The 22,593-nt window shown below is 54.3% G+C and overlaps 8 protein-coding genes across 8 annotated transcripts; 3 read left to right on the top strand and 5 right to left on the bottom strand.

The window, feature by feature from the left end:
* Positions 1–856: 856 nt before the first annotated feature.
* On the bottom strand, positions 857–3,173 carry BU26DRAFT_469412 (uncharacterized protein). The gene is made up of 4 exons (XM_033825315.1): positions 2,853–3,173; positions 2,618–2,800; positions 1,436–2,131; positions 857–1,348 (listed from the first exon to the last, which is right to left on the bottom strand). The coding sequence occupies exons 1-4, from the start codon at positions 2,913–2,915 to the stop codon at positions 1,193–1,195; spliced, it is 1,098 nt and encodes a 365-aa protein (XP_033676238.1). The 5' UTR covers positions 2,916–3,173; the 3' UTR covers positions 857–1,192.
* A 762-nt stretch (positions 3,174–3,935) lies between these two features.
* BU26DRAFT_525431 (uncharacterized protein) lies at positions 3,936–4,773 on the bottom strand. The gene is made up of 2 exons (XM_033830505.1): positions 4,587–4,773; positions 3,936–4,538 (listed from the first exon to the last, which is right to left on the bottom strand). The coding sequence occupies exons 1-2, from the start codon at positions 4,677–4,679 to the stop codon at positions 4,080–4,082; spliced, it is 552 nt and encodes a 183-aa protein (XP_033676237.1). The 5' UTR covers positions 4,680–4,773; the 3' UTR covers positions 3,936–4,079.
* A 466-nt stretch (positions 4,774–5,239) lies between these two features.
* Positions 5,240–7,335, bottom strand: BU26DRAFT_441004 (uncharacterized protein; the record flags this gene model as incomplete). Its single annotated transcript, XM_033824432.1, has 5 exons — positions 5,240–6,009; positions 6,073–6,337; positions 6,389–6,595; positions 6,650–6,850; positions 6,898–7,335. The coding sequence occupies 5 exons, from the start codon at positions 7,333–7,335 to the stop codon at positions 5,240–5,242; spliced, it is 1,881 nt and encodes a 626-aa protein (XP_033676236.1).
* A 756-nt stretch (positions 7,336–8,091) lies between these two features.
* BU26DRAFT_525428 (FAD/NAD(P)-binding domain-containing protein) lies at positions 8,092–9,921 on the top strand. Its single transcript, XM_033830504.1, has one exon. It carries the CDS (start codon positions 8,344–8,346, stop codon positions 9,586–9,588), a length of 1,245 nt encoding a protein of 414 aa, XP_033676235.1. The 5' UTR covers positions 8,092–8,343; the 3' UTR covers positions 9,589–9,921.
* On the bottom strand, positions 9,736–10,948 carry BU26DRAFT_183549 (glycoside hydrolase family 12 protein). Its single transcript, XM_033820412.1, has 2 exons — positions 10,539–10,948; positions 9,736–10,486 (listed from the first exon to the last, which is right to left on the bottom strand). Exons 1-2 carry the CDS (start codon positions 10,674–10,676, stop codon positions 9,884–9,886), a joined length of 741 nt encoding a protein of 246 aa, XP_033676234.1. The 5' UTR covers positions 10,677–10,948; the 3' UTR covers positions 9,736–9,883.
* A 501-nt stretch (positions 10,949–11,449) lies between these two features.
* BU26DRAFT_511671 (uncharacterized protein) lies at positions 11,450–12,577 on the bottom strand (the record flags this gene model as incomplete). Its single annotated transcript, XM_033827322.1, has 2 exons — positions 11,450–11,524; positions 11,576–12,577. 2 exons carry the CDS (start codon positions 12,575–12,577, stop codon positions 11,450–11,452), a joined length of 1,077 nt encoding a protein of 358 aa, XP_033676233.1.
* A 3,158-nt stretch (positions 12,578–15,735) lies between these two features.
* BU26DRAFT_183530 (uncharacterized protein) lies at positions 15,736–17,426 on the top strand. Its single transcript, XM_033820411.1, has 3 exons — positions 15,736–15,771; positions 15,832–16,461; positions 16,564–17,426. The coding sequence occupies exons 2-3, from the start codon at positions 15,937–15,939 to the stop codon at positions 17,332–17,334; spliced, it is 1,296 nt and encodes a 431-aa protein (XP_033676232.1). The 5' UTR covers positions 15,736–15,771; positions 15,832–15,936; the 3' UTR covers positions 17,335–17,426.
* A 706-nt stretch (positions 17,427–18,132) lies between these two features.
* Positions 18,133–22,379, top strand: BU26DRAFT_525424 (uncharacterized protein). Its single transcript, XM_033830503.1, has 2 exons — positions 18,133–18,271; positions 18,466–22,379. Exons 1-2 carry the CDS (start codon positions 18,137–18,139, stop codon positions 21,910–21,912), a joined length of 3,582 nt encoding a protein of 1,193 aa, XP_033676231.1. The 5' UTR covers positions 18,133–18,136; the 3' UTR covers positions 21,913–22,379.
* Positions 22,380–22,593: the final 214 nt, after the last annotated feature.

Raw genomic sequence — 22,593 nt, 5'->3', positions numbered from 1 at the left:
AGCCACTGTGGCTGATGGGGCGTGGCTGTGCAGATATGGCTGTGGGACTGGCCACAACGATGATGAGAAGCAGAACCCAACGTCTAGGAGTCGAGCACCGGCCGACGGTAAGATAGTCAGTCATCCTCGTTCCCAACCCAGCTCCTAGACTTCCGCCGCCGGTCGGTACACCGATAGAACCCTATATTACCTAGCATTCATTCACAAAACAAACAAAACAAACAAAACACACAACTCCAAAAAAAAATTGCAAATAATATCAAGCCCATACCACACTCGATCTCGCGCCCCGTCCGAACCCAGCCCAAAAATAATAATAAATTTAAGAAACCCCCCATAATCTCGCAGGAAACATCCTCTGGGTCAGCCCTGCCAACCGATTATGTTAACGGTGATTATGTTCGATTTCTTTGTTTGGAGTGTGGAATAATTGGGTATATATACACCTACCCTGCAAACTTAGTACTAAACGCAAGTTGAGGTCTCTGCGATTGGCTGGGCTGGGCTGGTTCATTAGAAGTTGCTCATCGACCTCGCGCGGCGGCTACGCTACGCTACGCTACGCAACGCATGCGGTCTTGGCTCTTCGTCGGGCGGATATGGGTGTAGCAATTGCTTGATAGAATTTGGATATGGTATGCTGGGTTGGGTTGATATATAAGTCTACGTGAGGACTTACTCTACCATTGACTAAGACGATGAAGACTAAAGATAATTTGCACGAACGTACCCTGCACACCGCTCTGAGCACAGGCAGCATCGATGATGTCGTTTGATCTTGTGGGCCTCAAGCTGTCCTGGACGAAGAGAGAGAATCGAGACGTCCATCCATCGAGCGCGTTATCGTTGGCATTCTGATTCAGCTACAGGTTAAACAGGGGTGTAAATGCTTCAGTAGCAAAAAGAGGGGTGAGTGCAGAGACTCCAACGGCCATCGAAACAAGCGCGAGGGCGAAAATAGCTTGCCAAATAGAAGACTGAATTCAATATAGGATAGAAGAGAACAGTACCTAGGCCGCATTATTCCATCCGCAATACAATTTAGTGACCTTTTTGTTTTCCTCGTTTTCCGTCTGTGTACTAATGCATGTGTATCCGCATGCCATGTATGTGAGGAAAGGACTGTCGTTACCTATTTCCAGCGTCCCGATAGACAATCTAGCGAAGTGGACCCTCGTCAGGTCTCCCAACCCTAGTTCGGCAGCTCAACCTTGATGGCGAACTGCTTCAGGTACTCATAATGCGGGATACTCTCCTTCACGGTGTCGCGGATAATCTTCGCGCCCTCCTCGCCATACTTCTCCGTCCATTCGGCGAAGAGCTGCTCGTCGCTCTTGGGCGTCTTCTTCTTGGTGGCATCAGCGGTCCCAGCTCGCGACTAGGAGGGGGGACGGGAGACGGAAAAGGTGTGGAAAGGTCAATGAGTGATACTTACGGTCGTCCTAGCCCTCAACTCGGTGCTATCAATCGCGTCCTCGTGGAACCCCTTCCACTTCTCAAACGCCTCCTTGGCGACCTTGTGGTCTTCGTCATTGTCCCATTTCAGCATCTCCGGCTCGTACTCAATGCCCGTGGTCTTGCAGAAGGCCTCGATAATGCCAGAGGGATTGTCAAGGAGGTCATCAGCATCGATGACGCAGATCTCTGCGGCGGCGTGTGTGCCATTGGCATCGTTGGTCCCGTTCGTGCCGTTCGTGTAGCCATTGGCAAATTGTCCAGCGAGTTTAGGACCAACCTGTCCGTCGTGGCGGAGGTAGTCGAACAGACGGCGGAGCTCATCATAGCCAGCTTCGTCAGGGCGGAAGTTGTAGAACCCCGTCATCTCATCGAGCGGTGGGATGGTGCAGCGGTAGTAGCTCGGGATGCTGTTCCTCGGGTGGCGAATGAGAAAGGTGAAGTGGAAGTTGGCCAAGAGGTCCCTCGGGATCACAGTCGGGTTGCCAGGCTCTCCCTTGTTAGGGTACGGGTACGGTGGCCCATCCCGGTCGGTCCTCGTGGTGACAGGGGACAGAGCAGTAGTGTCGGTTCCGACGCCACGCTTGTAGTTGATGAGAGAGGGAGCGATCTGGGCTGGCTTGTTGTTGGGCGGGATCCAGTACTGGGCCATGTCCTTGATGAAGATGCGCTTGCCCTGGGAAGAGGTGAGTTTGCGCCATGTCCCCCGATCGGCATCGATTCGTGGGGTAGTGGTGTCAAGGGAAGAAAGCAAAGAAATGTGATTCGGTGTTGGTAGGCGTAGTGGGCTTTGCGAGGGGTTATCCAATGTCGGAAAGAAAAGAAATCACGAGGACGGGCGTGCTGAGTGGGTTGAAGGGTGGAGAGTTGTGCGAGGTTGAAGCTGCGGGCACGATAAGCGGGTTTGGGATCCTAGCAAGCGCGTCGAGACCGTGGTCCTGCTGGCGAGTTGAATCGCCCCCGTCTTGCGCAAGCAAGCCACAAACTGGCGTCAATTCGTGGGGGAGAAGGCTGAAAGTACACGTGACGAAGAAAGACGACGGATGGGACTAAGTGTAGAAAGAAAAAGCTTGATTGGATGTGGGTACTGATGAACGCAAATAGAGACGGAAAACGACATGAAGGACGACGAGACATCAATGACAGAAGGGGAAGCGCGAACCTCAGTGTTCTCTTTCGCGATTCTGTCAAAGATGGTCCGATAGGTGCTCTCAGAGTAACCGCTCTCAAGCCGACTCTTTTCATCGTCTTCATATCTTTCTGCAAGTCGTTCTGGTCCGAAGTAGTAGGCGTCGCCAAAAGGCTCGTGGACGCATTGGAGCGTGTCCCGGCGGGTCATGAAAACCTAGAAGGAGTCAGCATCGAGGTACCTCAACAAAACCGGGGAGATGGAATACCCGCTCAAAGGCCGTAGAGCAGGCCCGGGGATGGGTAGCCACAAAGATGGGCTTGTTCGACATCGTGGACTTTCGTCAATCGATAGCCGTAAGAAGAGGGATCTGTATTCCAAGATTCCGATACTTAGAAGATCAACAAGGCGGGTTGAGGCAGGCTCAAATATATCTCAATTCGAGCAAAGCAATTGCCGCCGAGTTGCGCAGGCACTAGCAGACCCTTAAAAGCGGGCTCAGGTCCAGGCGGGTGCGGTCGCTGTACGCAGCTCCACTATTGGAGAAGGCGGCCTGGGTTAAATACTAGCAGGAAGGCTTCCAAGGTTGCTCGATCAATCAGGCCAGGCCGGAGAACACGTTACACGGGTTGACATACAGCTCGTATGGACCGCGGGCATGAGGGTGGTGGCGCAGAGCACCCGAGGCCGAAAGTGGCTTTGTTCGTGGGGCACCAGGGCAATCAGCGGGGGAGGATTCGGAACGCGAACGAGATGCCGTCATGCCGGGCGACATGTGTGAATAAGAGTTCAACAAACCCCAAGCGCTCTATGCGGCACGGATGCCGACGTCGACCTGCGAGTGATGTCACTGAAAATTGGCATGCGTTCTGAAGCGATCCCGCTACGCCCGTTCCGGTTAGGCCGCAGCTAGCCGCGAATTTCACTTGGCATTCGGCCTCCATCCTTCTTCAACCTCACTTTTTGCCCCGGGCGGTGTCCTTTCGGATCACGATACCACACGCAGCGCACCTGATACGTGTGCGTGGCCGTGGAGCGGCGTCGATTATTGCATAGGGCTACGGTCGACCGGATAGGGAACAGGCATATTCCGAATGCTCTCCCCTTGCTGCGTACGCTCAGCTCCGAGGAGACATTATCCACAGTAATGACAGATCTAGTGGGATGGTCCACGGTTTCTAAGTTACATTGACACGGAAGCATTGCCTTGCGACCTCGGGACCAGACGATGCGACCTGAATGCTTGACTCTGCGAAGGCGTGAGAAGAATGGCTAACGGTAGAGCACAACAGGTCGTGCAATGAGCACAACCACAAAAGAGATATGATAAGACGGTGGTGACGGCGAGACTTAGACTCATGTCATTAAAATGCATTCCAGATTTTTGGACTTTACATGACGGATCAGCCTTTCAAGCTGTCATCAAATCCGTATCCGAGTACTAAGCAGATTCCCGGTTAAGGGCATCCCATACACGCCATATCCTTCAGTCCGTTTACCGATTAAGCTTATTCTCGACCGCAACCGTCTCGGCGCTCTCAGGCACCCTCTCCTCAGCCGGCGGACCACCTATATTCCCGCGCTGTCCACTCGGCACATCCTCTGGCAAATTCCTCTGGTGCGCGAACTCAGGATCCCGACCTTGAACAACATCGCCCTTCTCCTCCGTCGTACCCAGTCCGATGGTTCCCAGACCTTGCTTCTTCCTACCGTGCTGGCCGTCATGTCGGAGCTCGGTGGAAGTCTCGCCCTGGCCGGGATGGCCGAGACCGGTGTGCACGTCGGACGAGTCGGCGCCCTGGATGGTTTCCGACGCCTTTTGGTACATCTTCTGGTTGTTGAGGTCCGGGTTCGGCTCGTAGGTTGCGTTGGCGGGTGCAGAGCCTGGCGGCAGGGTTTGGGCGGAGAACTCGGGGGCGCGGTCGCTCTCTGAGGCAAGGACACCTGGCTTGTGCTGGGAATGTGTTAAATGGCGTCGAAGCGGGCTTGGATTTCGACTTACACCGCCCGTCTGGAGAGGCTCAGAGCCGGGCACTCGCGAGCCGAACTGGCCCTCTTGGTTGGCAACGGCAGCGTCGTTCTTTGAAGCGCTCATAATGGATTGCTTGTGAATTCGTGAAGTTGTAGAGCTGTAGAATGGGATTTCGAGACAAATTGAGAATTGGAACTTAAATTGTAGGTTTTCGGAGTTATGAATTGGTTGTGTAGAGCTTTCGTAGCTTTTATCGAAGGCTATACTGAGCTGTGAGTGCTTGATATCACAACGACGTCATCAGAAGAAGGAGCGACCCCAGTACCTTCCCTGCATCTTTGCTGCCCAACGGTGCCTGGAGCCGCAAGGCAGAACTGGGGCGAAGATGTGCGACATCATCAAATTTATTGCGGGTATTGCAGGCTATGCATCGGCGCTAGAGATGAAGGCATGGATCACGTGACTCTTGACACCCCGGCCGAAACTCGCTCTTGCGACTCGACAAGGCCAATAAACTCCATAGCAATGCAGCATCCTGCAAAGGTGGCAGTACAGTGCAGAGATGTAAATTCAAAGATGGTCGGGATAGGAGGTAGGGGTGTTAATTCTTTAGCTTCTCTACGTATTACACTGTCGATCAGGCCCCTTCCATTCCCTTACGAGCTATGCTGTCTACGCTGCCCTTACAGGACTGCCAGGTCAGCATAGCTCACAAACCATGTGCCATTCCCTGTATCGAGAGTGGCATTAGTCTGCACCGTCTTGCCTCCCTTTAAGCTGCCGCCCTCGACCACGCCACCGCCCACCGGTCGCTGCAGCTTATTCGCTCCGCTTTTCACAGTAAAGTTGGCAAGGGAGATCTCCCAGCCATTCCTGCTCACGACCGTCGGCATGCCAAAGTAGCTCGCCTGCACTTCATCTTTGCTGATGTGCAGCTCGTAGTACCCGCGGTAGTACAGGTCCTGCCATTGAAGCTCATCGTTGGCGTTCTGCAGCCAGGTGGAGTAGTTGTTCGCCTGCGCGAGCGAGATGTTGGCGCCATACGGGCAGGGAGAGGTGACAGCGCTGCCGGCAAATTCGACGCCGATACTTCCCTCTCCAGTCTCCTTGTCATAAGACTTCTCGCCGAGCCAGACGAGGTCACTGACCCACGAAGCGTGGCTATCACCTGCGAGGAAGATATTATTGCCAATGCCGTTGTTGTACAAATGGCTGAGCGTGCGGTTTCTGTTAGACGTGTATCCATCCCAGGCGTCGTAATCGAACGGGTTCTCATCGCCATAGGCTGCTGATTCATTGATGCGGCTGAAGATAATCTGAGAGCCGACGAGGCGCCATGTCGCTCCACGCTCGGCAGACTTGGAGAGCGCATCATAGAACCAGTATTCCTGGCGTGGACCCATGAGTGAACGACCTGCATCATCAGAAATTGTATGGATATAGTCCGTGTTCCCTAAAGTGGCGTTACGATTAGCATATATCTCAACATGGTATTCGTACCGCGGAATTAACTTACAGTACAAATCCGTGATCGAGCGGTCGTAGTTGCGAGTATCGAGCATGATGAGATCGAACAGCTTGCCAATGCTAAAACTACGCCAAATGCGCAGATTGTCGTCCATCTCAACCTGTCGGATCGGCATCCACTCGAAGTATGCACGGACCGCGTTCATCTTGCGTTGATCGAACACGACACCGCCGTCCTCTATGAAACTTTCCTCGGTGTTGTTCATGTGAGACGTGCCGTCCCGGTAAACGTTGTCTGCCACTTCGTGGTCATCCTGCGCGGAATATCAGTATAGCCGCATATCTACTGTTTCGGGATGACGCACCCAGACTGGGATCCAAGGGAAGTTTTGGTGGCTTGCGATGAGATCAAGATCCGTGCGGTAGGTTGCAAGCCTCTTCCTGTAATCATACAGGGAGATGATCTCTTTATCTGGTAGCGGGACACGCCCAATGCTTTGGCCCCAGCCATAGTCTCCGTTGGCATATTCGTAGATATAGTCACCCAGGTGGACCACGTAGTCAACAGAGTCCTGCAAGCGGCCATTAGTTAATGGGTCGATGTCCCTTGGTCAAAGTTGGCATACCTTTCGCACAGCATTTCCGTACGCGTTGAAGAAGCCGAAGGGGTAATTAGAGCAAGAATATACGGCGATACCGACTTTCGTAATGTCGTCGTCGGCCTTAGGAGATGTCTTGGTTCTCCCCAATGGGCTCGTGTTGTTGGAGTTGCACACGTTGAACTGATAGTAGTACGTCGTGTAAGGCTCCAAGTTCTTGGCTTCGATCTACGCTGGTGTCAGGTAGCCCAAATGTAGAAGTGCGGCCGTCATACCTTCACAGTATAGTCCACATCGCTGCTAGTGTAGACCTTCCCGGAATCGGCGACGTTGCTGAGCTGCTTGTCCGACGCGATCTTGTACTCGACGCAGACCGGCGCCTTCGACACAGAGACGAACTTCTCGTTGTCGTGGTCAAAAAGCTGGACATAACCAGAAACCGTTACATTGGACTTGTCATTGTCCGACGATGGGCCAACCCGCGTCCAGAGGATAACGCTGTCAGGGTACGGATCGCCCGAAGCGACACCGTGGGTAAAGTTGAGCTTCGTTGGGTCCCACGGGCTCTGAGGATCGTTCCGCTTGACGACCTTGCGGATGGATATGCCGAGAGAAGGATAGTGTTCAGACGGCGACCGGTAATTAATGTTCTTCGTCCAGCTTGCGCCGACGACCACGATGGACGAAAGAAGGGAAAGCAAGTGAAGCTTCATATTGGCAATTGGCTCTTTGCGAAGAGAGAAAAGACTCGTCCAAGCTTGCGTAAAAGCTACTTACCAGGTTCTTGGGCCCTTTTGTACCTCCCAAAAATTTCTACGCTGCCACAGCTCAGAGCTACTCCCCTACCTTCTCCCTTGTCCAAAGCGTCATTCCATGCAGGCACGGGTTCTACAGCTCCTGAATACTCCAATTGGACCCCCGGAATGCAGCATGCCTAAGTGGAAGGGCGAGTAAACCCGGTCGTTGGAGCTTCCGCGGCTCGATAAACAGCGTAGGCTACGTGCTATTCTCCGGAGTTGAGGGGCAACGAGAACGGCATTTCGTCATCAGCTAGAATATCAGGAGTGTGATTCGCCGTGTCTTGGGAAACGTGGGAGCTGCAGCTCGGAGGAGAGCCCTCATCGTGAGGGGTGGTGAGGGTGTGCGCGATTCTGCGGATGCCATTGGTACGTTAATCTGGCGAGGCTGTGGGCTTCGTAGGTACCGAAGCTTGACCATGCTTGTGGAGCTTAGCTGCATGCCCGGCCGTATAAGGCAGGTCCAAGTATCTATTCATCGCGTCCAGAACACGATGGGGTGAGAGTTCGATGCCGGGCGTTTGGTGTCTTGTTGGCGTGTTAGGGGCTATTTCGGAGCGGGCACAAGCCACTACGGAGCGGGCATTCAGGCGCGCCACTTTCCGGCCGTAGTGCCAAATCACGGCGCAACCAGCCCGTGGATGCCTGCGCGTTCCTGGGCTGAGCAGTAGCACCAACTCCAAATGAAGTCAGCAGCGCGAAGCTCCCCTGAACAATAATGGCTTCTACCGCTCCCCGACCGGCCATTGCTGCTAGATATCATCAGGTACGGCCGAATCGGAGTGAGTGCTACAAAGAACGAGCGCGTCGAAAGCTTTAAAGCAACACCACTTCCCATCTCTTCTTCCAGAGTCATACAACCGCTCTTCGTCCTCAACGGCACTGAACACCATTCCAACCCTACGCAACCATCCTTCCACAGTAATGGCCCCCAAAATCGCCATCATCGGCGCCGGCCCAGGTGGCTGCATACTAGCGCGTCTGCTCCACCAGCACAACATTCCCTGCACTATCTTCGAAGGCGAAAAATCAGTCAACTACCGCTCGCAAGGCGGGACACTCGACCTGCGCGCCCGCACGGGGCTCCAAGCCGTCAAAGACGCCGGGCTATGGCCCGAATTCCTCAAGCATGCGCGCTACGACGGCGAGAGCATGCTCATCTGCGACAAGAGCCGGCGGGCGTGGATGAAGCGGCCTCCTAGCAAACAGGGCGAGAAGAACGCGCTGCATCAGGCGCCGGAGATTGATCGCTCGGCGCTGCGGCAGATGCTGATGGAGAGCTTGCCCGAGGGCATCGTGCGGTGGAACTATCGGCTGAAGAGCGTGGAGCCGGATATGGCCATGGTTTTTGAGAATGGAGAGGTGCAGCGTGGGTACGATTTGATCGTGGGTGCGGACGGCGCCTTCAGCAAAGCGCGGAATCTGCTCTCCTCGGAGAAACCGTTCTACTCTGGTCTAGGCGGCTATAGCCTCTCGATACCGGACGCGGAGAACACGGCACCAGAAGTTTACAAACTCGTCAACCGCGGCAGCGTATTCTCCTTTGGTGACCTCAAGACGCTGAATGCGCAGCAGCTGGGCGACGGAAGCATCAATATCTCTTACTACGCGCACTTTCCCGAGGACTACGCCTCAACATGCGGGTACGACGTAACGGACTTGGAATCCGTCAAGAAAGAGCTGAGAAGGGAATTGCACGACTGGTCCCCAGAGTTGAAGAACACCTTCGAGAAGGCCCAAGGGACCGTGCAGTGGAGAAACCTGTACATGCTCCCCGTGGGCTTCCAGTGGGAGCACAGGAAGGGGCTCACACTTCTCGGCGACGCAGCACACCTTATGACTCCATTCGGCGGCATCGGAGTTAATACAGCTTTCTACGACGCCATGTTGCTCTCGCGCGCCATTATCGACTACACCAATTCGGCAGGCGCTAACGACCTCGATACACACGTTATCAAGTACGAGAATGAGATGCTCGCTTTCGCAAAGGAAGGGCAGATATTGACCGAAGGGTCGATGAAGGATATGTTGTTCACGCCAGGCGCGCCTCGGACGTCGATTGAGTCCTATATTCTGCGCCATATGAGACCTGAATTTCCTGCTTGGTCGCATCCGTTCCTCTCGGTGCTGGTACATACGGTGTACTTCTTCTACAAGCTGTTTGTGTGAGCCTCGTCGGGGTGGAAGTCACATAGCAGTGGAGGAGGAAGAGTAGGGTAGTTCACCGCTTAGCGTTTCCTTTGTAGAGCTATTCCTTCCTCTTGCACACCGTCTCCCTTCTCTATACCCACCTCATTCTGAGCCATACTTTTCTCAAGGTTCTCAAAGCCGATAGATTGCGCACACGACAGCGTACACGGTGAACATTTTTCAAAAAGAAACGGACTGCATTCATTGTAGGCTTCCAGCAGTGCCCTTCCAGGCCAACAGAACCCTCTACACATCACCAGCCCCAACCCGCCCCCTACGTCATACTCAAACTAAACCCCGTCGTCGTAAACACAGCATTGCTCCCCGTAAACGGCTCCGTCCCGGCGCCCACACTCTGCAAAATCTGACTCTTACTCAGTCCCTGGCTACTACTCAAATAATTAACAAAAGCCATCAAATCGCCACTGAAGCTGGCAACCTGGCTGCTCGCCACAAAGCTAAACACGTTCATCTGCCCATTCATGCCATTATACAGCTTCCAGCTAGTGCCGGCCAGCGTGACGGTCGCGATGAGCGAGCCGGTGGCCGAGATGGGCCCCGCGCCGCCGAGGGCCGCGAGCCAGATCATGATCTCGTACTCGGCGGAGCCGGAGGCGGACGAGGAGGTGAAGAGGTCGTAGGCGACGTTTGCGACGAGCGAGCTGCCCGTGTATGTCCAGGACCATGTCGAGGGGAGCGAGGAGATGGACGAGAGCGACTTTTTGGTCAGGCTCGTTACGACGTTGGCGTACGACTTCACGTTGTACGAGCCGCCGGCCCAGGTCCATTTGGTGTGCCATTTGAGGGTGGAGCCGCTGAGGCCGTCGACGCCGGTGCATTGGGAGCCTGAGGTGGCTGCGGACTGGCCCCAGAGATTCTAACAGAGGATTAGGGTGAAGGATGGGTCAACGTATGGTAGATCGGCGAACATTGTAGACCGTGTAGGCCCCTGTGACTGCGGAGTCCCATTGACCGCAGTAATCGGCGCGCTTCTCGATCGTGGGTGTTGGACTGGCGATTGCAATGCATGCGGTGCTGGCAAGCGTCAAGAACGTTGAGAACTTCATGGTGGAAGACGGTCACGCAGGAAGACAAGGCTTGCCCAGAAGAACCACGAGAAGAGTTCTAGAAGGTTAAATATATTCCTAGACTCCAGAGAGAAACAAAGATAACCGCGTGATGAAAAGAGGAGAAATGACGCGCCGTAGGCGGAGAAACTGAAATGAAGTCCCATGTCTACCGTTTCGCATCGTCGTACGTGCATGCCGCCGAATCGAGAAACGAAACCAACGACGGCCAATCCATAAGCAGCCCATTCCCTATTTTACCCTGGTTTGAATAGAGGTAACGCTGCTCGGGGAAGAAAAGCGGCCGCTAGATGTTGCCGAACGTCATGGATTCCCATGCGAGGACTGGGTTTCCCCACAAATTCTTCCGTTTCCTCCACCTAATTCTCCGAAGCTAAATTAAGGAGGCAATATAAACGGCGGCGGATCCAGGGTAATGAGAAACAGTTTTACCGGGTTGAATGAACTCGATTAGAGCCGTTGTTTCGATCGTTGAAAAGCATGAGTTCATGGTACAACATGCTCCCCGTTCTGGTGGCCACGCTCAAGCCTGCAGTATGCGGCTGGCAAAGCAGAGACTGCTGTGTCGTCCTGTAGCACTTCTGGATGGCGATTGAGGATCTGAATATGCCTGTGGAGCGGGTGACGAGGATAGAACAATCCGCCGATGCTCGAGATTGCGAATGTATTCTACCGAATGCCGTATGAAGAGACCCGTGATCTTTTGGTACAAGCTGCATGATGGCCAGATAGACAACGCACTCCAGCGGCGCTTATACGGGTCGCTCGTATGTTGTCGTAAAGGGCGGTTCTTCCCTATCGACGTCGTCACTCCAATCTTCGGGTGCCTTTAGGAATTAGTGCTCACCCCATCTGCAGAAGCGGTGTTATAAGCTTACCTCGCCAGTGCCCCGGTCTACCCGAAAATAATCCTTTCCCTTCTGACGCGATTCCAGTTGACGGAGAAACGTGGCAGACTTCGTGGGTGGGCCGGGATCAAGAACAACAAATCTTCGGTACACCCTTTTCAAGCCGTCTCCAGTGTTCGAGCACACGGGCCCGTCAAGCCAACTCTGAACGCCCTCCCATTTAACATCCGGTAGATCCCAGTTGAAGTAGTCTGAGACATGCATCAGAATGTCGACATTGACCTCCTCGATAAGCGGAAGATTCTTTAAGATTGCATCAATCGCCGTGGATAAAGCGTTGTCTGGTTTCGAATAGCATGCAGCCTCTTCCTTCCACTGCGTGGGCTCTTGAAGCTTGTCGTCCTGGTCCGGGCTTGTTCGTTTGAATCTCGCCGTTGGCCGCACCTCTATCCCGATAAAGCGGCGCTCGACAGGGCCTTCCCACCATGAGTAACCGGCCCAGACCGTAAGCTTAAGCTTCTTGAGTCGGCGTAGTAGTGGTAACAACGCCATAAAACGCGGTGAAAGATCTTCTCGTTTGGGAACATGGTATCCCATTGTCCCGCGAATTGCTCGTTGGATCTCTAGAGTGATTCGGACGGAGTCGTCGTCGTGTGCTCGCTCAGCTAGCTCTTCAGAGCTCGCGTTGATCCTTGCCGCAAGCTTGTTACTTGCAGTCTCCTCAGCAGGCCTCATATCTGTGATCGTGGCGGGAAGCAGTGAGTTGAAAAGGCTCGCATAAAGCTGCAGGCATTCTTCCCGCAGCTGACGGCATGTTGCAAGGATATTGGTAGGCGGTCGCACTGGCAGGTATATTCGGGTATCAACGTAGGTTGGCCAGATCTTGTTAGACCGATGGAGAGAGCGAGTATCCGGTGTTACGCTTGACGTGTATACGTGCTGCGGTAAAGCCATGTGCGCAAATATCTCGTCTCGGAGCTCGCGGGGAAGTGTCAGGAGCGGTGACGGATCGCCCTTAGGTTGGCAGGCCATGATGTGAAGTGAGTAGGGTGTACAGATATTGGGACGATGGAGTTCTTGTACGTTTCGAGGGTTGCTGCCTTGAGCGGGGGTGTTTGTTTACGCCAAGGAACGCTACTTCAGACGGGAGCCAACATCAGCGAAATGGACTGGGGACATATATCGGCGTCGACGTCGTTGTCGTTTCGTAATTGAGAAGTCTGATGGCTTTGTAGCTCGTTGCGCGGTCTAATATAGAAGATTGGGAGTGAGTGCCGATGGAAGAACCGCGATTAGTCGGTGTGGCCTTACGTAATCAGACAGTCTTTCCTTGGGTCCAAGACTAACAAGACGCCATCAACAGTAAGTTTAATACCGTTTTTTCAACAGAGCGGCCGTGTACATACATTTCTGCCAGAGCAACATATTTGTTCTAAGGGCCCTACGAGCGTAGGAGATGGCTCAATCGGTGGCCGAACGTACACCTTTTCATTCCTTCCTCGGTCTATGTTTCAGCTGTCAGGTTGAGCCACATCATTATCGAGGAAAATATATGTACCAGGTACGTTGCTCAGGCCTACGTGTCTAGCACATTTTGTTTCTTATCCTTTCAGTCATAAAGAAGCCACGCTTTAGACCTTTAACAGCTGAAGACGTAGAACAAGCTAAGTGTTAGCTATTCCACTTCAAAACACAAGTGTACTTCTCCGCTCACACTGCCAGTAAACAGAGGTACGGGCGATTGTTCGACCGGTCCATACCAGCCTTGGAGCCTTGATAAACACCAGGTCCTCCATCTGCGCCCACCCCCGCACTACCCTTCTTGAAGCTCCCCGCCAGTGAGCGCGCGATTGACAAGCTTACATGATGCTTTCGCTGATGACTGTTTGCAGAGATTTGAAATAGCATCTACGAATATGCCTTTGAGAAAACTCCAGTCTCCCACATCCACAAGTTCCGGGGAAGCAGGTTAGAGCAAGCCTGAAGGATGGGAGGGTATATATACCACGCAGCGATTCCTAGAAAGCCACGCGCGAATGGCCTCGGCGGGTAAATACCGAAGCCATGCTAGGATGGTAGCTCTGCTCTCGTCCCCTGATCGGAGGTATTTGCTAATGTGTGCCACCACGCTGGCAAGGTCGCGAGGACGCAGGTGCGTTTGCAGATTCACTCAGAGTACCGGCCCAATCTGGCTAAGATCTGCTCAGATACACGTCGATTGGACCGACCGGAATAGCTTCTTTGCGGTGTCCTATCCAAATGGAAGACAGTCCAAGAATCATCCGCTGGAGCTTGTCCTCTATTAGATCTGGAGCACAACCGCCGCCTTGCGCGAGCTGACTGATATCAAGACACTCATCAAGTGGGCTCACGTCTTCCCTAGAATTCGCGTCATGGGGAAGCTGAAGCCCTAAGATAAATGGCCCGGGGATAATCTTACGATCTTTCCCGCCCATCAGCGTGAAGTCTGGAAGAAAACATCTGGAAAGGTGGCGTCGACAAAGTCCTCGCTTGTTGACGGGCGATGATGAGCGACAATCTTATATCGCCATTACAATACAGCTTACGAGCCACGGATACCGAAAGCGCTTGGTGACAAACTCGTTGCCGGACCAGTCGACGTGTCAATACTTTAATAATATGGATCTTCTTCGGTCGAATACGCATGTTCGGACGGCAATATATCTCTAGGCGCCCGATGAACAGCGGCCGTGGTGACGCTGCTAGTCTATTAGAAGGCACCACGATGTCTCGGAATCGGACAAGCCTAGGAGCAGAACGAGTCCATATTGTACTGTTTCTCATTGATCAGGACTTACCTTTCCCAATTCAAGATGATGGTTTGAGGGACCAATACGCACAAGGGAGCCCTGAGAGTAGTCTGTTCCTGGAAGAGTCGGGCCTTTTGCTAATTGAGAACCTCAGACATGGTTTGTCTTTTGTAAATACGCCTGGGTTCATGGGGATCTGCGTTCACCTGGCTGGCGCATGCGCAAACCGATCGTTCCTCTGCGGCGTTTCCCGAAAGTGTGGAGCTTCGAGTTCAGATCGTGTTTTGTCCACAGGTGGAGAATTCCTGCCAATAATTAGACCTGAATTGCGCCAATCGTTAATCGCGCCGATGGTCGGAGCGTGCTGCTGAAGATGAGCTTGACTTTCCTTCGCTCAGCCGTTTACGGACAGTGGATAAACAGATAGACGGAAAAGCTTCGGGACAACAGTGTTCTCCCGAGTCCGGAAAACTGGATGGCTGCAACCCTGGAGCAGGTCTGGTAGAGAAGATCATCCTCTATGAGGCATGTTTCCTGGCCATGACGTCGGACGGGGAAGGTTTGTGTGAAGACGAAGACCGCGGGTCTTCCAGTCCCGAACGGAGTCTGACACCCGTCACCCAGCGTTTTCCCCTCGTTTGGCCCGAGGCTTCGTCTCCGTCGTCGTAACCGAAACTCAAAGTGGGCTTAGGAGCGGCCCGATACTTTAGGTACCAACCGGATCCGCTGCCCTCATCCCTGCTGCATGCATACGCGGACCTGTTAGTGCCCCCTGCTTGCTCAGGGACATCGCAATTTCGTTGCCGCACATCACGAGAGGGGACATCGGTCAGGTAACAACTTACGCCATATGCACAAAATCTACAACTAGGATGGCGTGCGTGAATAGCCGTATCGAACGCGCCGCACAAAGCTGATCAGATTCGTTATCGCTGAGCATGCGGAGAAAGACGTCTGGGGAAGCGTCTTATCAAAACCTGTGGAGACCGCCGCAGACCCGCACATCCTGGATGAGCCGACGAGGACCCCCACGCTCTAAGGGCGCCACAATATCCGCTGAAACCGGTAGTGCCAGGCACCTTAGGTCTCTTGCTGCTCGTATGAGGCACGGCTTTCCTCGCTCTACCGTGGTTGCGCCTGCGGGCAAAGGGAAGTCCTTCATATTGGAGAAACGAGGCCAGAATTCAGCTGAGGGACTGATATGTCACCGCCAGTGCAGTTATGCAAGGGGAGCCGCCGTGAATACACCGAATCCCAGGCTTCACATTAGTTCCTAGGATCTTCCCGTCCCGGCCGACGACAGCTTGGGTGCGATGCTGCACAAAGCAACCGGGGCCTTGCTGGCGATGGCGCGGTGCGGGTTCGAGCTGGCCTGAGCTGGCCCGGTAAATGCTCCAACCTGGCCGGGTGGCTTGACGAAAGGCGTCAGCTGGCAGGAAAGGGAGTCGAAACCTTGTGAGTTGGGCCGCCCAGATGCGAGTCATTGCCAATATTTTCTGACCATTGCCCTTAAAGTGGTGGCTTTCCCCTTCCCCATTCTTTTTCTTTCTTGCTGTCTCCCACTACTGCAACCATCGCTCACCGCTCGTCGACCCCGCCAACCGCTGGAGATACCGTCCCATGTCGCACCGGATGGGTAGAAAGTTCGATCGTCACCAGATCTTGCGGCAGAAAGACCCTTGGGAGGTGGCAAGGAATGTCTTCGATGTCGCTCTGGAATTCGCGCTGCTAGGCTACGTCGACAAAGCGACCGAACTATACAATCTCTTCGAGAACTTCGCTTCCGGCTGCAAGACGTCATGGAGTCCCGGGTTATACTTTGCATGGGAGGCTACCGGACTGTGGCCAGACTCGATTCCCGCCGAGGAACGGACGCCGGCATTTCTGTCGAAGATGGAGACGGAGCGTATACTGTGGAAGAGGGATATGCATAAGTCGGATGAAGGATTGGACAAGTTGATTGCGATTGCGGCTGGCGAGGGAAAGTTGGACTCTTGGGGCGACACGCAAGTACGAGCGGACGACCTCGCCGCTGCTATTGATCTTGCGCTATACATGAACAAACGGGAGAAGGCACTCGATATCCTCCAAATAATTGCGGACAACTTCAACGTAACGTGGCTGGAGCTCTCGAGATCGCGACAGGCCTGGCGCTACCTCAAGCACAACGCGCTCGCTCGGACAATCGAAGTGAAGGAGGAAAAGCTGGAGGAGTTCTTCGAGGAGGTTTATGCCACGTTCAAGGAGCGTCTGGAAAAGGGTGCTGCGCGGATATACAAGGATCTACCGATGAAGGAGCTCGTGAAAATGTGCAATGACAACACCATCAAGAACGCTGTGTGGGAAGAGATGGATGTGGAAGACCCAGACGACCCTCCAGAGACAATCCTTCACAAGGGTGCCACCGCGGAACAAATCAAGAAGTGCGAGGAAAGACTGGAGCACGATCTCCCTGACGACTTCAAGGAATTCCTTTCCCTAACCAACGGCATCGACACATTCTGGAACGGCTTCTACGGCGAGCCGAAAATGCTAAGCACTGAGGAGATCCACTACTTCGACGCCAGCGAGCAGCAAGCAATATGGGAGGAGGCGGCAGTCGAAATCGGCTTCTTTACGGGCATGAGCGTCCCAGCGAAGTACCCAAGAATGAACCCAGTGATTCAGATCAACGGCGGCGGCGAGGACTCCAAGTTCGTTTGGTTTATGACTCCAGAGCTCGGGCGGGCCCTGGGAGGTGCCTTCTTTGAGGCATTTGGACAGCTACCGCCAGACGAGCACGAGCATGTCAAGAAACTCCTCGGGCATTTCCACGCGGGGCTCAAGGACGTAACACAGATTGAGTGGCAGGTCATTCTCTGGAGCGTGCAGACTCTATCGCTCGTAACGTACCATTCTTTCCGGGAGTATCTGGAGGTTCTGGCGGGCGATACCGCGAACGAGGACATCCTGGACGAGGAAGACGAGCAGGGGCGGTTACTTCACAGCCACGACATTTTCGCATACCAGCTGCGGTAGCTTTGGGTGGTTTTTTCTTGAACTGTCGCACCGTGTTAAAAAGCGAGGAGGCACTCTCGACGTCCTTTAGGCACCTTCTTTCTGGGTTTCTTTTGCTTTTGTTGCTCTCCTATCTCCTTCGACATCCCATGCGGAACATACTGTATTACTTCTCATTTAATCTAACGATGTCTACGGTCGCGGCTAGGCGTCGGTGGCTGAAATTCTTCCAAAGCGATCATGGAGGTCGGTTCTATAGCTACATAGACATACCAATCGAAAGCTTGTCGTGTATGCATACGATCCGATGCTGCAATTGACGTGATACGACAGGAGTGCTCCGTTCTTTGGGTTGCCCAAACTACTGCTGTGCGACAGAAGGCCTCCGCCAGCGGAAAGGGCCCGAAGGCAGTCAGCATCCCCTATAACGCATATGTACGACGACGGCGAGGCTGCAGGAAGTCGTATCAGCTGTGGCGTGGATGCCGATGCGGTGGTTGCAGGATCTGGGGGCGTCCTGGCGGCTGAGGGGAACGAGCTCGGCACAGATGACGCTCGTGGGTGGGGCGCTTGAGAAACATCAAAGGGAAGCCGGCTATTGTTTGCGCGCAAAACACCACCTCCGCCGCCCCTCCACCACGCCCAATTCCGACGACTGCCCGTACCGCTCGCCTGTACCATACGCATCTCTGCTGCAGGAGAGCATTGCCTGGACAGCCCGGCGCCTCGCGCCTCACCCGCCGCTGGCTGCCTGTGCGGTCTCCTTTCACCACCGCTGCCCGCAATCCACGAGCCAGTCTCGCAACCTGTGCCATCACCCACTATGCAGAGAGACGGCGGTATCCCTCTCTCGATGGAGCAGTCTGCGGCTCGCCGGCGCGTCCTGCGTTCTTACCGCGACCCCGCGCAACACAGCGATTCCAGCGACGGCGAAACGGTGACAATCACTTCTGAATCGGTACGTCTGGGATCGTCCCACAGCACCATTCCGCTCTCACTGCGACGGACCACGTCCGTAGCTGCCTATGGTAGTGGAGGCGCACAGTCGACATCAGTTGGCGTGACAACCGTCGAGCCATGAGTCTTTTACCTCTTCGCACTCCCTTCAATACTCTTACACTGCTCTCAGGACAATAGCTAACACTCCAGTAGCAACCACAGATCACACTCCGTCGCAGTACCCGCACGCGCCCAGAGAGCTCCTCTCGCCGAACGAACACTGATCACCGCCCCTCGTACCCGTCATTGGGTACTTCGAACTCCGATCCGTCCTCCCTTTACACAGACATAACGAACCAAGCCGCAGGTCCACCTTCGCGTGGCCGTGGGTCGAGGCGGGCTTTCGGCGTCCGCGGTCGGCGTCGTGGCGGGAGCAACTCTGCCATAGGTTCTCCTCCACAAGCTGACACTGGGCGAGGGCGCGGGAGCATTGGCGGCGAAAACGCCAGTCCTCAAACAGCGCCGTTAATTGGGCTCGTAGAAGACGACGGCCTGCTTGAAGACGACTTGCCTTCACTCTTCCCCGCGTCTAGACCACAACCTGTGTCCGGCGGACCTGTAGCAAGGATTACAACTTTCTCGGCGAGACGACAGGCGCCACCAATCCTCTCAGACGACTTCGACGACCTGGAGGACTACGCCGAGCTGGGCGGTCGGCTCGCCTACATGACTACGCGCATCGGTCCAGGGTTTGGGTCACCTTCTATGGATGATTCAGCCCTCGATTCTATTCGAATCAGATCCGGCGCCCTCAAGCGCTCAAGAGACAAGTTTGAAAATATGGATGGGAAGGATGTTACCAGGACCCTAAACAGCAAAGGAGCTGTCGTCGTCATGCTATACCGCAGTGGAGCCCCAGATCCCCAGGCAAACGATGTTTGGCCGAATTTCCGCAATTCGGCCAAGCTGCCCGCGAGGTATTGTTTGCTCGACAAAAACTGCCCTCAAGCAACAAGAGAGAGTAGAAGACGCCGATCGGCCAAGATCATCAAGATGAAGGCCGATGCACCAGTTCCCCAGCCCGTCGCAGGCGACGAGCTGCCAGATGCCCCTGTCTACCGACCGGAATGGAAACTCCCCGTGGAGCTCTTGGAGTTGATAGCGAGCCACCTCAACCGCGACGACATAAAGTCTATGCGCTTAGTCAGCCGCGAGCTAAATCATTACGTTTCGCAAGTCATTTTCAAGACGGTGGTTGTGCCTTTCAATACTGAAATCTATGGCATGCTTGGGCAGGAGCAAAAGCCGGACCTGAAGGGCAAGAACAAGGCAAAAGCTGGAGCAACACTAGGATTCACGTGGAAGAACGCCAATGGCGACGATGTATACAATGGCCATGGTCTCGATGTGTTCCGTGGGTTCGGACGACACATCCGCAAGTTCGGCATGAGCTTTGAGGTTAACGAGGACGCCCTCGCGAAACCACCCGAGAAGTCTTTAACGGAGCGGCATACCAGCTTTTGGGGATCTTATGATTGGCCTTTCGAGGAATATCGTAGATTCGATGATGTCGCTGGATTAGAGTCCGCCGCCGACGAGACACCAAGGATGAAGACAGCATTCTCGGAGCTTTCCAAGGTCAGAGAGCTCGCCCTCTCTCTTGACAGCGGCCTCGGCTGGCTCAACGGACCGGATCGGTCCATTCGCGCGCGGATCCTGCAGCGCCCGCCAGAGGTTTTTGGGACTCTTAAGAAGATACCAGACCGCCGAGCACAGGCTCAGCAAGAACTCTGGGAACATATTGAAGCCTGCCATGGCGAAGCGGCTAGCGACGTCAAGGTGGCGACGCTCTATAAGCTGGAGGCGAGTCGGCCATTATCAGAGCTTCAGGAAAATACCATGGCTGCGGAAGATCAGCCAGAGATGCCGTTCCTAGACCCTCATATTGTGCACCAAGCTATCCCCCATGACACCGCCGAGATCCAGGTGCCGTCGTCATTTGAGGATCCGGAAGTGCTCGACCGATTTGTCTCGACGCCGGTTTCGTCCGGCACTGGTATCCTCTTCTCTTCGACGATCCAGCCGACCGATGCCGGACAGCTCATGAGCCCCATTATTCCCTCCAATCTTACGAAGGCTCAGAAGGAGTGGCTTCTAGAGACAGAGTGGGCCCAGCGCGCGTTCATGTCTTCATACATGCTCTCGATCATAGACAATCCCGTCACCTTCATCCCAGTCCACACTTTCAACATTTCCCGATTGTCCGACCGCTATATTCCTTTGCTCAACCGCATCGACTTCTGGAACGCACTGCCGAATCTTACAAACGTCACTTTGACGGTCATACCAAGTTGGCGTACCGTCAGCAAGGACGAGGCCGGCTTCGTGGAGACACCGAAGATCAACCCGTCCGGGGGGATTGATCCTTTCTACGATCTGCTACGTAGGATCATCAGTCGACGTCAGAACATCACCAAGCTTACGATTGGCTGGGTCACTGGTGGCGAGCATGCTGAAGGCATGCATGCAAGGAATAAACTAATTCTACCAGCTCCTCTGATGACAGCCGATATGGTCACCAGCCAAGACCCCGGCATCCTGCAGAACGCGATACTACAGTTGCCATTCGTTGAGGACCTCACGCTAAAGAACTGCTGGATGACGCCAGCTGCCCTGAGGCAATTCGTCAAGGAACACGACAACCTTAGTCTAAAGCACCTAGTCCTCAATTCGGTGTCAATCACGGCGATACTGAGGCCCCATCAGAACGCACAGCAGGCCGTCGGCAATCAGCAGCCGGCTATGGCTGGGCTTCTCCCGGCGTTCCAAGCTAATGGACCCGGGCAGCACAACGCGGTCAATCCTGGACAAATCCTTCAATTCCACATTCAGGCACTACATCTTCAGATACAGCATATGACGGCTCAGGGCGGGGCGTATGCTCCCCAGGTGGCCGCTTTACAAGCCCAATTGACGAACCAGATCAACCTTCAACAGCAGGCTGCGAATAACGCTTTGAATCAGAACGCCAATGGCCATCAGGCAGCGCAGCTGCAATTGACCCAGGTGAATAACCTCGCGGCTCTCTTCGCCCAAGCGAATGCTATCCAACAGCAACAGGCGGCCAATCCTCCAGCAGCTCCCACACAGGCGGCTCCGAATGTTCAGTCGGTCCTGAGAACTCAACCTCGCGAAGGCTCCTGGATGAACCTCATCGACGTCCTCTCCCCAGGGCCGAGCCTCGCTGACTTCGGCTCCGAATTCTCCCAGGCAGACGCCGAACGCAGAACCTCCCTCCAGTCCATCGAATTCATCTCCTGTGGCTATGCCAAGCTCCCGTACTCGCAATTCGACCAAAACGCCATCGAAGCTGCCAACGGTCTCGCGGCATCCACCCGGGGCCCCATCTTCACGAAACGCTACAACGCTCTAGCGCCAGCGATGCTGAGTCCAAAGTGGGCGCTTCTCGGCGAAATCGTCCAGGACGTAGATATCAGTGAGCTGGCTGCGCTGAACGCTGGCTGGGACCTCGAGACGGGCTGGAAGGATCAGGATGAGGCGAGGGCGGTGGAGTTCGATGGCTTGCTGCCCGGTGGGACCGGCAGGTTTACGGGCGTGGTGCGCGCTTCGGATAGGGTGGCGGAGGCTTCTGCGAGTTAGTGGTTGCCCTGCTTCCCCGGCGCGTCCGATGGTGCGGAGTGCTGACTTGTTTGGAGTAGGTGTGGGGAGTTGTGCGAAGCTGATCAAGAGTATGGGTATTGCTGGTTAGTGGGGAAGATGGCGGGTGTTCGTTGCTCCAACGGTATTAGCTTGGGAAGGCGGCTCTTTGCTCTTCCCTTCGGGCTCGGAGTCTTTTTTTAGTGGCGTCGATGCTGCGCTTCTACGTACGTCTGCATCCGCTTCTTGGAGTCAGAGTACAAGTGCGGGCATCAACTTATCTTGCGAGCGAGACTTTCTTGTACATATCTTCTACCACAAAAGCGTTTGCACGACATTATGATTGCCACGAGGAAGCATCACGAAGGGAGGAGGATTTGTTTGCTTTTTTGAGAGTCGGTCGGCACACTTATGCGTCCCTGCCTACCCTGCCTGCCTATGTAGCAGTAGCAATAGAAATGTGAGCGTAGACTATAAACGAGTTGGTTTCCTGATCCGCATCTCCGCTGTGAATTTGAGATTAATGGATGGACCTTTGCAGGTGGATGTTGTTTTATTTATTACGGGTTTAGAATGGCTTGCTTGGACACCTTGCGAAATGTCGAGGGAGAGAGATTGGCAGGGGTTGCGGAAGAGTTGTCTGCTTGTCTGCCTACCTGCCCGCTAGCTTGACGTAGCGCAGGT

The sequence above is a fragment of the Trematosphaeria pertusa genome (genome assembly GCF_010094035.1).
Source record: "Trematosphaeria pertusa strain CBS 122368 unplaced genomic scaffold BU26scaffold_25, whole genome shotgun sequence".
NCBI classification, from domain to species: Eukaryota; Fungi; Ascomycota; class Dothideomycetes; order Pleosporales; family Trematosphaeriaceae; genus Trematosphaeria; species Trematosphaeria pertusa.
Note: the sequence above shows the minus strand (reverse complement) of the source record. Positions and strands in the feature narration are given on the sequence as shown.